Source organism: Strix uralensis, chromosome 3 (assembly GCF_047716275.1).
Source record: "Strix uralensis isolate ZFMK-TIS-50842 chromosome 3, bStrUra1, whole genome shotgun sequence".
In the NCBI taxonomy this organism is placed as follows: domain Eukaryota; kingdom Metazoa; phylum Chordata; class Aves; order Strigiformes; family Strigidae; genus Strix; species Strix uralensis.
The window spans coordinates 123691635-123704765 of record NC_133974.1 but is presented as its reverse complement, the minus strand read 5'-3'; the positions used below and the strand labels follow the sequence as shown (position 1 = coordinate 123704765).

The 13131-nt window shown below is 44.7% G+C and overlaps 2 protein-coding genes across 4 annotated transcripts; both read left to right on the top strand.

The window, feature by feature from the left end:
- Nucleotides 1-249: 249 nt before the first annotated feature.
- Nucleotides 250-4672, top strand: GEMIN6 (gem nuclear organelle associated protein 6). 2 transcript variants are annotated; one of them, XM_074864232.1, is made up of 3 exons: nt 250-823; nt 1608-1753; nt 3355-4672. In XM_074864232.1, exons 2-3 carry the CDS (start codon nt 1626-1628, stop codon nt 3728-3730), a joined length of 504 nt encoding a protein of 167 aa, XP_074720333.1. In that variant the 5' UTR covers nt 250-823; nt 1608-1625; the 3' UTR covers nt 3731-4672. The 2 variants fall into 2 exon arrangements, with proteins under 2 accessions (XP_074720333.1, XP_074720332.1); XM_074864231.1 differs by lacking the exon at nt 250-823 and adding an exon at nt 980-1181.
- A 665-nt stretch (nt 4673-5337) lies between these two features.
- Nucleotides 5338-12272, top strand: LOC141941453 (serine/arginine-rich splicing factor 7-like). Of its 2 annotated transcripts, XM_074864225.1 has the most exons (9): nt 5338-5487; nt 5902-6082; nt 6219-6395; nt 7349-7423; nt 7550-7651; nt 8118-8171; nt 10371-10415; nt 11040-11075; nt 11966-12272. In XM_074864225.1, exons 1-9 carry the CDS (start codon nt 5466-5468, stop codon nt 11988-11990), a joined length of 717 nt encoding a protein of 238 aa, XP_074720326.1. In that variant the 5' UTR covers nt 5338-5465; the 3' UTR covers nt 11991-12272. The 2 variants fall into 2 exon arrangements, with proteins under 2 accessions (XP_074720326.1, XP_074720327.1); XM_074864226.1 differs by lacking the exon at nt 10371-10415.
- The last annotated feature ends 859 nt before the right edge of the window (nt 12273-13131 follow it).

The following is a 13131-nucleotide window of genomic DNA, read 5'->3' as shown; positions in this document are numbered from 1 at the left end:
TTTGCTATTCCCTTCTTTCTAATAAACTATGACTCTGAAAGAAAACAGTAGTGAATACAGTGGTATAAGCCATTCATATATAATCCCCATAACACTGAAAGTTGAAACTTCACAAAAAAAAACCGGGAAATTACCTTTAAACCTGCAAAGACTATCTCATAACCTTGATATTTTTTCTACTAATGCTCACAAAGTCATCACATGCTTGCTTTCACGTAAATTAGTGAAATGACGGCAGCTTGTTTGCTTCATCCCTAGGAAGCTTTTCATCAGGAGTGTTAAAATAGAGTAGCTTTTGGGTGTGGGGGGGTGAAGTTTCTCACCTTTGCAGCTGCATGGGAAAGCTTGTAAAGACAACTCAAAACCAAGGACCAAAAATATCTTTATGGAGCAGATAGACACAGCATGCGTCTGCACTGATTTATGCACAGATTGCCTGAAGAAGCTTGAGCCATGATTGCACGTACTCGAGTTAGCAATCTCACAGCACATCGGCAAACCCCACTTAAGTGAGGCAGAAGGCAGAACACCGGGTGGATTTAAGTGCTACACACCCCGCCTCCTCCTTTCCCAATCTGGCCTCGTTTATATAAACCGATGTATAATTTATATGTGCACCCGTATTTATAAAACGCTCCAGATCTGAGCATCTCCCTACCTCAGAAGCCTCAGATTTCGTGCTTAAAAAACCCCTCAGGTGTGGCGGGGGACTGCGTTCAGTCGCCGCAGGAAGCGGCCGTCCTGCCGAGGGGGCTGGGCCAGGGCCTGCTCCGAGGCGCTCTCGGCAGAGCCCGGACCGGAGCGGCCGGCGGCCAGCGAGGCGGTGAGCGGGGTGTTGCGGCCGGGGGGGGCCCCGGGCCGCTCCCCCTCCCCTCTCCTGCCCCCGTGGGGCCTGGCTGGGGGGGGCGGGGAGCCGGGCGGCGCTCCTCTCCTAGCGTGTCGCCAGTTCCACTGCCTGGTGCTTCAACTGGGAGCTGGCAGGCGTGGAGGGGTGGCAGCTACGGGGAGCCTGGAGGAAACAAAGGAGGGAGCTTCCTCCGGCCCTTTGTCCTCCCTTCACTACGCTGCCCCCATCTCTCTCCAGCCCCTTTCGCGGAGGGGTACTGGGATAGAAACAAATGCTTATGTGTCCCCAAGCTGGGACAGGGGTGGCTTTGCTGGCGTTCCCAGTAATGCAACTGGTACGGGGAAAACAGTGGCACTTGCTGCTCGCCTTAACGTAGGGAATGAGGATGGAGCCGAGATCCGGGTGGATAACACTTATCCACAGGCAGTGGAAGGGCTTGGGCACAAGGGATGTGCCAGTGCACAGAGCAAAGGCGGTAAACTTCTGCCCTCGAGGAACAGGGATCCCCTAAGGTTTTGTAAAGGGGCAGAGCTGCATCAAACGTTCCATGATTTTGAGGCTTTGCTGTGTGCTTTTAAAAACAAGTGAACTGGGTGGGAAACTACAGAACTGCAGCAATGTGCAAAGCACCGTGTGTGAATGCTTGCTTTTTAAAAAAAGCAAATTGTGTTTAAGAGGAATAGAAGATCCTTACCTGGAGGCAGACTCAGTTGTGATGTGAAGGGCAAAGCTTCTGCTAATTGCTCTGACTATTTTCTAGGTTCTGGATGTAGGAAATATGAATGACTGGCAGAGGAAAAGTCCTTTAGACTGGGAGAAGTATGTGAACAAAATGGTGAAAGTTGCTGCAATTGAGAAACATGAATATGAAGGATGGGTCTTAACAGTTGATCCGGTTTCTGCTAGGTAAGTACCAAAGCTTTTGTTTCTGTAAAGCTAAAAGAAAACATTTTCAGGAAGAGAAAAGATACCAAGACTGAAGCAAGCTTATCTGGAGCAAAAACTGCACCTTGGGGTTGCATGTCCTGTTTTTTTTAATGGGCAAGGCCTAAGAGAAAACAGTACTGTAGTTGATGAGGCCAGTTCACCTAAATCCACTTTAATCTCGGAGGGCTGATAAGTTTGGGGAATGGGTAATATCTGGATTCATGCTGACTTTATAGTGGACCTGAGGTTAGTACTTAATTAGATCCACTGTTTTTAATAATATACCAAGTCCTGCTTCACAAAGAGAGAAGGAATATTTTTAATGCTTTAGGTGTTGAAATGCTTATCCTCTGTCCAGATGCCTTACTTTCCCTTGCAGCTGGACACCCATGAGGGTGTAGTGGCTGCTTTGGAGAGGGAATAGGGAAAATCAGCAAGGGCATTGGACAGAAAGTGGTACCACAGGTCTCCAGTATCTCGAGTAACTTGAAAACAGGGTTTGAAAGGCAGAACGCATCAGGGAATAGGCAGAAATTTGGCTCCTTGCTGCCAGAGCTTTTTCATACCTTTTTGGTTGCAAGCTTGTCCCACATGAGCACAAGATGGAGGCTAGAAACTAAAATATCCAGCTTCTGATGTATCTCAGAAGAATTGGTTGTTGCTTCAACTCTGAAGTAGCTCCGATACTCTAATCTTCTCTTGGAGTTGCTTATCATTTTGGTAAGAGAGGTGTGCATAGCTATGGGTGATTCTGGGGATGGTCCTGGCTAAAATCAAGGCATATTTCATTGCGCATTTCCCAGAAAGTCATTGCTTCCGCTAATGGTGGCAACAGTAGATTAGCAAAGTGCTGGCATCAAATTCTGGAATTTTTCTTCCCAGAAGAGGAAGAAAATGGTTTTGGATCCTCTTTGTTGTGGGGAAGAGATCCTAGAAATATAACAAGCTGCTTTCCTACCTGTATTTTAGGATTTCTTGGATGTAAGGTGCTCTTGGGAAAAGACCAGGCTGCTACAACATGAGCCTGAACCTGCTGTGGTGTGTTCCCATTGTAATGCTCAAGCTATAGTTTTCAGTTAAGAAACTAGCAACACTCATGTAAAAAAAAAAATTACTCTTCTAGTAATGATCAATAATTAAATATTAATAATTTATCATTGAAAGGTTCTGACATTGTTAGCTGCCACCACTGCCTTCAGCATTCAAAGTGCATTCAAGGTGTCATTGGTTTTGAATGTTGGAAGACTTAAGGTTTTGCAGCAAGGCTGGGAATGCTTCACAGTATGTAGATTCCCAGCCCTGACTTTAACATACACTTTGCTTTTTTAAAGTAACGTTTTGCTTGATAGTATCTAGAGTAGCTCCAAATTCAAGGCCAGCTATTATCTGCAAAGCCGCACATTTTCAGCATTTTAAGGGTATAGCAGCATGCTTTTTGAGAGAAATGCTGGGTACTCGATACTGCAAAAAATACCTGGGTTAAGCTGATACTAATGAGCACTCACGTCTGAGAATCTTGGCCTGTGTTTCTCAGTCTTTAGTTAAGTACAGTGACTCATACAACATTCTTTCCTTGGCAGTGTTGTCCTTGCAACATTCCTGGAGAATGAAAAAGTGTCCATATCGGTTGTCTTGGGCCATGCTGTCCAGGAGGTTGAAATACTGAAAGAAGGGGATGATGAAATGAAGCAACGGCTTTCTTGCATATTTGCACCTGAAGAAAGCAAAGCCTACAGCCCAGAGGAACTTGAAAAGAGGAAGAATGACTTGAAGACTTGGCTAGAAACAAACCACATCCCCGTAACAGAGCAAGGTGAATCGGGAAGAACACTGTGCGTGGTGGGGGTATTAACTATTGACCCACCATATGGCCCAGAAGAGTGCAGCAGCTCCAATGAGATTATTCTGTCTCGGGTTCAAGGCTTGATACAGGGCTATCTTGAAAGACAACAGTGATGTCTGCTGTTAAAAGCAGTTGTCTTTAGGAATGGGTCTACCCATGTTATTTTAGAAACTGTCCCTGGATATCAATATTCAAGATTTGCAAAAATGCTGGGTTTAGGTACTTTTGTCTGATTTTTGTATGTTAAGAAAGGGATAAAACAGTATAAACTAAAAGCACAAAGCATTTTTCATGCACTATTTTTTATTAAAAGCAAGTCATTGGAGGGCAATGATGTATTAAACTGATATATCAGTTTATTGATATTAAGCTGATATATCAGTTTAATAAATATTTTTTGTAACAGTATTGTGAAAGATGATAGATTATAAATTTTAAACTGTGTTTTCCTCTGCCTTTAAAATTAATTCAATTAATTGGTGGTGTAGGCATGTTTGTTTGAAGTGCTTACCAGAATTTTTTTTCAGAAAGAGAATTGTGACACCTGAACTTCCCAAACCAGATGAACAAATTGTTCAGAAAGCTTTTTTTTTTCTTTTTTTCCCCCCACAACTGTTCTGCTTTAGAACATGAATTATAATCTAGGTCCAAGTTTGTAAAATTATTAGGGAACATTAGCAGGCAAATAGGCTTTAAAAAACATTTCCTATCTATACTTGTTATTTTAGAGCAGCGGTGATTGAAAGACCTTTGTTCTTTAGAATTTCTTGCAGTTCACCAAGTTTGTTTCTTAATGCTTTGTTTCTATCTTATGGCAACACACAATGCAAGAATCATTATGTGATTTTTCCTGAGATTATTAATCCAGTCAGGAGCCTTTAGAGCCTTCATTTATCTCTTAAGAGTTCTGTCTTATGAGACAGCACCAAAACATGTTAGTGTACTGAAATGCATTTGAAAAGCCTGTCTAACCTCCTCATTCCTACTGTACTGTATCTAACTTTGGATTGGTCAGGTTCATGTTGGTTTTTCTTAAAAATCATCTGCTGCACATATGTTCTTGTGTGTGTCTCCCTGAAAAAGTCAGTATATGCCAATGCACAAATGCTTCAGCGGCCTGTCTGGATAAGGGGATTGCCCAGTGTCTGAATTCCAGGGCACCCAAGGCTAGCTGGGATGTTTGGTGTGAGAGCCAGCATCAGGTCAAACTCCACTCAAGAGACTTAAGAACAGCTTAAGAATGCCTTGTTACAAGGAGGGTAACTCCTCTTACCTCCTTGCCAGGGAGTAAGAAGCCTGCTATGCTCCTTCACCTCCAGCCTCAGCAGGGCCAGATGCTGAGTTACTGGTCTCCCGTGTCTCTACTGCCTCACTATACCACCGCGTCTTCCTCACAGCCAGGCATGCTACAGGCAGGAACTCTGGCATAGGGCTGGCCGGGGCGAGTAGCCTGTACCTGTACGAGACTCACACCTATGGCCACAGGGGATGTGGGGCCTGCACAGCAGGCACGACCAGCTTCCCTCGTGGAAACTACCCGGGAAAGGAGCCCAGCCCCGCCCCGCCCCGCCCCGCCCCGCCCCCCCCGGAGCTCGTAAACAGAACCTCAGACGCCGACTCCTGCCCTTAAGTGGGCTCCGCCCCGCAGTGCGCATGCGTACCCAGCCCGCCGCCGTTGTCGCGAGACCTGCCCTCGCCCGAGGAGCGGGATTGTTCCTCCCCCACCCCTCGTTGCCGAGCGACCGGAGCCCCGCCCCAGCGTGCGGTGGTCGGGACGCGGCGCGCAGTCGCAGCGGCGGCTCCTTCTATATAAGGGTCGTGCGGGGGGCTCGGCCTGCAGCGGGGGAGATGTCGCGCTACGGGCGTTACGGTAGGGGGGATGGGGAGCCGAGGGCAGTAGGGGGGGGCGGCTGGCTGTCGCGGGGGCGCGGAGTTTTCCGCGGGAAAAGGTGTCCGTCCATGCGGGCGGGCGGCTGTGAGATAAGATGGTGCCGAAGAGGGAGGTGCTGGAGGTAGAGCAGTCGCCGTATGACCGCTGGGGCCGCGGCCGCGGGGTTCGGCGAAGAGTGGGCCCTGATGAGGGATGGAGAGAGGGAAAGCGCAGCACCTGCGGGAGCGCACTAAAATGGAGGCGCTGTCAAAGATGGCGGCGCCTGTGGGCGGCGGGAGGAGGGGCGGCGGCGGTCGTGCCGCGCGCGCGGGACTGTGCTCAGCGCCGCGCCTGCGCGCGGCGGTCGCTGTGTGGGGCCGGGCGGCGGCCCTGACATGGCGTCCCTCCCGGCAGAGACCAAGGTGTACGTGGGGAACCTGGGCACGGGCGCGGGCAAAGGCGAGCTGGAGAGAGCCTTCAGCTACTACGGCCCCCTGAGAACCGTGTGGATCGCGAGGAACCCGCCGGGCTTTGCCTTCGTGGAGTTTGAAGACCCGAGGGATGCTGAAGATGCTGTGCTTGGCCTCGATGGGAAGTATGTGTTAAAATCTCCTCGACTGCTCTGCCTGCAGTTTCTGACCCTAGCCTGCAACCGTTGTTGATATATTCTGTGTGTAATGAGCACAGGGGAGAAAAATGTTCCTGTGATTAACATATACTATGTCTTGCAGGATAATATGTGGCTCCAGGGTTAGAGTGGAAGTGTCGACAGGGATGCCTCGTCGCTCCCGTTACGACAGGCCTCCTGCACGGCGCCCCTTTGACCCCAATGACAGATGCTATGAATGTGGTGAGAAAGGCCACTATGCTTATGATTGTCACCGCTATAGTCGCCGAAGGAGGAGCAGGTACGTGTGAGGCCAGAACGGCTGGGTTGCTTCACCAGTTCACTTTTGTGTAGCTCTTGTTAGCAAAGAACAGAATGTTACACCAGCTTTAACTCTTAATGTTGTAAGTCAGCAGGTGTATATCACAATTTTTTTTTTTGCTAATACATATCAAATGTTAATATCTTAATAATCAACCTGGTCAAAACCTTTCAGGTTTCTTCGTTTGAGTCAGTCGCCTTGATTCAGAATGTCACGAGCCTTAAGATTTCATGCTGAGGCGCCTTGCAAATCCGACACTTAAGATCCTCCTAGACCTTGAGGTGATCAGCATAAGAGGCCAGATCCCCTCGAGCCATCTACACGTAGCTTCACCTTATTCTTTAAGGGCAGAAAATTTGAGACGGTGATCGCCGTAACAGTAAATTTGGCTTTCAATTGGGGCCCCCCTCCGGTTTAGAAAGAGGAACACCAGATTGACCACATTCCCACCTAGAAAAATCTTCTTGCGTCAATCAAGCCTCACCCTGGCTCATTGGGCTGTCAGTTTGATCGTCGTTAGATTGAAGAGAACACCTAGATGCAGCGATCGGCTATAGATACTTCTAGATCGTCTAGATCTGCTAGACCTTGGGCCAAAGAGGGTCGACCTGCAAACTTGCAAGGTTTATTTTAAATACGCATTACAGTGTTTTCTATTCTAATGTAATTCTGCAATGTATTCAGCTTTTAACATTTTTCTAGGTAGTAAAATGCTCAAGACAAGTAGGCCCAGAGATTTTTTCCAACTGACAGATGCTAGTGGTGTGTTTTCGTTGGTTTGGTTTGTGGTTTTTTTTTTTTGTGTTTTTTTGTTTCTTTTTTTTTGTTTGTTTTTTTAGTTGTCTGAAATCAGTTTTGACTTCAGCAGGGTTTCACATGCAGCAAGTGCTGCAGCTGTTTCCTGATACCTGTTTTCTCTAACCTAAAACCAGGTCCCGGTCTAGATCCCGCTCAAGGTCCCGAGGAAGAAGGTATTCTCGGTCACGCAGTCGGAGTCGTGGTAGGAGGTAGGTTTCTGGCTGTTGTGTTTTCATTCTTTTTCTTACTCCTCCCTCTGCTCCACCCTCTTCTGTAGTCATTATGGAAAGTACCTTGCAATAATTGTGGTTGTTTTATTTCTCTATGTTTTGTAGATCAAGGTCAGCTTCCTACCGCAGGTCCAGGTCAATCTCTCCTCGTAGGTATAGATCATTTTCACCCCGCCGATCTCGGTCTGGTTCTTTAAGGAGATCAAGGTATGTCTTTTCTATTAAGCCCACAACATTACTGAAGGAAACATAACTGTTGGAGTTAACATTAAGTTTATGTTTTGCAGTCCATGTGGTTGTGGGAACCTTCATGGTGTTGCATCTCTGAGGGCTAATCTGAATGCTTTCTTTGAAGTTAAAAACTTAAGCATGTCATTGTGGAACTGTTGTTCCTGAACTTTTATTATACTGTCCCGAAGTTATAGCCTGGACCTATGGTTAAGGTTTCGTACTTCATCTTCAAGGATACAGGGAGTAATTATGCTTAGTCAGCTAGGGCAGTGGGATTTCTTATGTGGGTGGTAGTAGTGGCCAAATGTACTACAGTTTTCTAATAATAAAAGTTCTGCAAAATGAATAGTTAAAACAGTTCTGAGGTCAGTATCATAAAACTCAAATAATACTATTTCAGCTGTGTGAACCATGTAGTAGTAGTGTCACTGCTTTTCTCTAGATCTAGATCCAGATCACGCTCAAGGTCCCGGTCTGTTGTATGGCCTCGAAGCAGGTAAGATGCTTGTTTTAATTCAAACAAATAGTAGGTTTGGAGTTTTGTTTGGTTTTCTTTTTTCTTCCCCAGGGAGTTTGGCTGGAAGGGGTTAGAAGGTTGTGCAGCGTAGCAATATTTGCACTTAAGGTTAATAATTTACGCCTTTCCACAGACTAAAATAGTGGTCTGTTTCTTGTAAGAAACATGAATTTGTTCTGGTCTGTGGCAACTGTATATGGTCTATATGCAGCCATAAACATATATATGATTTAAGGTCTGCAGAGAGAGGTTTTGAAGTCTAGTTAATACCTATGCACGTAGAAAATGTTTGACCTTGTGTCTTACAGGAAGTGCTCCTTAGGTTTTTCTTGGTGTGATTTTTTTGTAAATCCCAAATGCTGGGGGGGAGGGGGAAAAGGTGATGAGAAGGTTGCCACTGTTGACTGAACTCTTGCTTTCAGCTCTTCAGCTTTGTCAGTTCTGAGAGTTAGATAAATTGCTGTAGTGTTAAGAACTATATTAAATGGGGCAGGATGCTTTACTTCAGAGGTTTGGAGGGCTGAATGAGCAGGACCGTGAGTCTTAATGCCACAGGTAGTGTTTTGAAGAACTTGTCTGACACATAGTCCTGTTTTTGTGGATGTGGGTGTTTTCAATGCTGAAATGGAAGTTGAGGAAAATGAGTGTGGAATAAATGTTCCTACATTATTCTAGCCTTTGCGATAAGTCTTAGTTGGAAGAAGGGTGAAAGAGAAGGATAAAAACGTGATGGACATAAGAACTAATGAATTGGAAAAAGATGTCTTGTGTTTTGCATTAGAATGGGGGAAGAGAAATGTTTTTTTAGGGGTCTGCCTGCTCCTTTACAACTTGCACATTGAGCCTTTAAGGGGGTGATGATGATGATTACTAGAGCTGTCCTGACTTACTACTCATCCAGGCCTGTAATGCAGATGACTAGCCAGGCTCAAACTGCATACTGATACTGTGGCAGAGTCTGGATACTGCTGATGTTGCTCACAGACTTCTGGTTTGGGGACAGTCGTGTTCCTGCATGAAAGACTTGATACTCTTACTGAAATTTCTGAGGAATGCTGACTTTGCGTCAAGCTGCAGTTGCAGTAGTGAGAAGTGGTAGTTCAGAACTGAAGTTATGGAAGCATTGTAAGATGATGCTCTTGTGTGCTGCCTTACTGTATTTCTTACTAAAGGAAGTCATGCTAATGGTACCAAATACAAGTTCTGGGTAGTTGTGAGCAACTTCATCCTGTGTAACTGTGGTATGGTAAGGAAATTACTGGTTATAGCGTTAGGAACTGTGACAGAGGATGGTTCAGCATAGTGACCAGGAAGGTTTCAAAGCAATGGCACATAGCTCTTTAATTTATGCCAACAGCATCCCTTAGTATTTCTATAAGTTAATAGGCCAGGTAAAGGTGAATCTTGATTACCCTTTAAAAAGTTCTGCGCAGGAATAGAATAAAAGTTTCTTTCTTTTTTTGTGAAGTCTGTTAAACAACTGACTACCTTGAACACTGGCGTTTCTGATGTGTAGTAATACCATATGCCTGAATTCTGACACTCTAGGAGGACAGATATTTTCTAAGTAACAGCAAATAGTTGAGTTGGTAAAGTAACATGATAAATGTGGGAGGAAAGCCTCACTGAGTGGATTTTACTTCATAAGACGAACCGGGAATAGTTTACACATTAGTAGCCAGGTATCGAGAGAAAAAAGGAATGCTCTTTTCATGGGATAATAGCTATAGTGGCACCAGGAACTTCATCTGAAGAATGCATCGGCTTTTCAACACATGTGCTTACCTGTGGCTGATTTCAGGCTCTTAATGTGCTATTCAAAGACTTTCTAAGATGACACTCAAAACTATTCTTCCCTTCGCGGAAGGGCTACTTGCAGGTGGGGAGAAGGTCTGTGAGCTTGGTACAAGGTCTTCTGTTCTGTGAAAGTGGTAGCTGAAGCTTTGCTGGGGGGCTTCCTGTGCTTGTATTCTTGTCTTTTGGTAACTAGGGTCTTGGGAGTAAGAGCTAAAGTATTCTCCTGAAATGCCATGAGAAAAGCCTGCAGCACCACAGTCTTCCTCTCTGGGTTGTGACGCTATGTAGTATATGAATTTGCTGTTGCTGGTTTAGCTAACTTTTGATTGTATGTGCATACCACTGGCTGCTTTGCTGAGCTTTATTTTTCTCCTGTTGTAGGTCTGGGTCCCATGGTAGATCTAAATCTGGCTTACCTGCTAAAAGGTGAGCATATAAATACAAGTAGTACTCAGTATTTTTTTGGGGGGGTTCATGATTCAAAATCTCTGCTTGTATTTCAGTTGCACGTGGAAGAGGTGTGTTTTTTGGGTGTTGTTTTTTTAATAGCTGATTTTAAAATATTTTTCATACATGATGTATTTTTATAGCTGCTTTTTGTGGGTCAGTAGGCAATTCTTCCAGAAGGATTGTGGATACAGGTTTTTGTTTAAGGCGTGATTGTGACAATAAGTATTTTTGACAGGGTTTGGGGTGTATCTTTCCCAACCGTTGTTCTCAACTGTGGTTCTCAGTCTTCCTGACTCTCACTTGATTCACAGCTCCTGCTTTGCAGGATTATTGTGATCATTTTATAGCTGCTTTCAAGCTGTGTGGTGCTCTTTTTCCTGAGAGCTCTGACTTTCAGCAGTTTTCTTTCTCAACTGCAGCTTCTTGCTTAAAGTAGTTTGGAATACTTGCTATCAGCAGCATTAAGGGTGGTGTCTTTTAATGTATTTAACAACAAACTGTTCTTACGGATTCTGAGTGGTCAAAAATCGTTATGGAGTGTGTACAAGTTTACCACATTGATTGTTTTGGTTTGTTTTTTGTTTGTTTTTTTTCCAACAGTCGCTCAAAGTCCAGATCACCATCTCCAAAGAGAAGGTAAAAATGTCTTAAAACTGGAGTGTGCTTTACTGATACATAGAACTAGTGCTGGGAGTGGTTTCTAAAGAAGTTAACTTGTGCAAGGATAAAAGCTTTAAGTTCGTTTTTTGCTTGTCTAAATTTGTGAACTATGAAGAGATGAATTGTTATGGGTACTTCCTACTATGAAAAGATGAAGTTTTATGGGTACTTCCTACAGCTGAACCTCAGAACGTTGTGATAATAACTCTGAGGTCACCTTCTTTAGTGAAATTCTAAAGGACAACAGAAAATGTGGGCAAATGAGAATCAACTATCCTGAAGTTCCTGAGGAATTCAGAATCTGGGGAAGAAGTGAGTAATGTAAGGTATGGAGCAAACCATGTAGTATGTGGTAGGATTAAATTCCTGCTGGTGGCTCCTCACAACTGGCTGTCACTCAGTTGCACAGCTACCAGGTTTTGCTATGCACTGTGAAGTAAGAAGCAAATTTTCCAATGTAACCAGAGAAGTATGAGCTGGAATTTACAGGGTTTGAGATTGTGCCTCATGGCTAGCCCTACGCTGGGACCATGTAGGTTGTGGCAGAGAACAAATTCCTCTGCACAGCTGGAGTGCAGGCTCCAAGGTGCTCCAAGGTGCTTTCTGAGCAGGCTCTGTCTGTCACAGCTTATCTCTTGTTATTTTGCCTGTCCTTTTCAAGCTTAAAGCAGTCCTTACTTAGAAAGGTGTACAATAAATAATTGTAAATACAACACTTCTCTCATTTGTAAACTGTAAATGAAAACTGTGCAGAGGGGCATTATAGGCAGGGGGTGCTCCTGAGTAGGGGAAACCTGGGGTAGCATGCAGAGTTTCTGTTGGTTTTGCTGTAGCAGTTGCTCTTTATGTTTTTCTTTCCCTTTCAGTCACTCACCATCAGGAAGCCCTTGAAGGAGTGCAAGTCCTGGAAGAATGGATTAAAATTGAAGAAGTTTAAGAAGAAAATTTATTTTGTTTACATTATTATAAGGGATTCTGTGGTGTCTTTATAAATGTAAGGGCTTAGTCCTAGAAGGCTGTTTCTATTGACTAATCGGCATGAATCTGGATCTTTTAAAAGTCTTATTAGTAGACTAATGCAAAACATTTTGTTGTGTTAATGTTCTGTGATCTGGAAATGTTGGGCTTTTTTTATTGTGCATTGAAATAAACTCTGCATTTCTAACTAAGAAATATTTTGTGATAACCCTGCTGTTTCTGTTAATATTTGGGTAGCTGAGGCAGGTCAGGTCCTGCTGTGGTGAAAAGCAGGAGGTGTGCTGTTAACAGGCAGTTGTGGTCAGTCAGTGGCTGTCCTGGGGTGTGTGCCTGTTGCAGGACTTCATTCCTGTGGGTCAGAGTGAAGAGTGACCAGTCCCAGCTGTCATTCATAGTGTCTGGTCTTGAATGTTACAGTGATCTGTACCCTGTGTTTTTATTTGCACCCCCTCAGAGCTCAGTAAAGTTGAAAACCTGTCTGGAGGTGCTTGTACACTTGATTTGACTTAGAACTAATGTCTACAAAGGCCATGGAAAAATGGATGGAAAAACAAGGAATGTGTGTGAACGCTGTTGATTAAAGGACCGGTGAACTCACCTGGAGGTATTCAGAATACTTCTGGAATGTTAAACTACTGAAGTAAATATTTTTAGAAATACTGTTCTATGTCCTGGTTGTCCAAATACTACTACTTCTTTGTGAGACTTAGGATAAACTGGCAGTTCTGGTGCAGAAGATAATATATTTAGATACTGGCTTTAGGAAATGAAGGCTTCTTTCAGGGATCAGAGGTCACAAGCAGACCCTGCAGATCAGGACTTTTTTCATACCTCACAGGGAGGCCTCTGGCCATGAATAGTAGAGTTTGGTGCTTGTCACCTGTAGTTAATGTGGCCTCATCCTCTTGTTAGAGGCTGCTGGCTCAGAGGCAGTTGCAGCTGTGCTGGGGAGAGCTTGCTGTGGGCAGGGCAGGGCAGCTGGGCTCCTGCTCTGCCTCTGCTCTTTCCTGGGGGTGCTGGACTGCCTTACCCTGTCTCAGGCCTTATTTTTTTT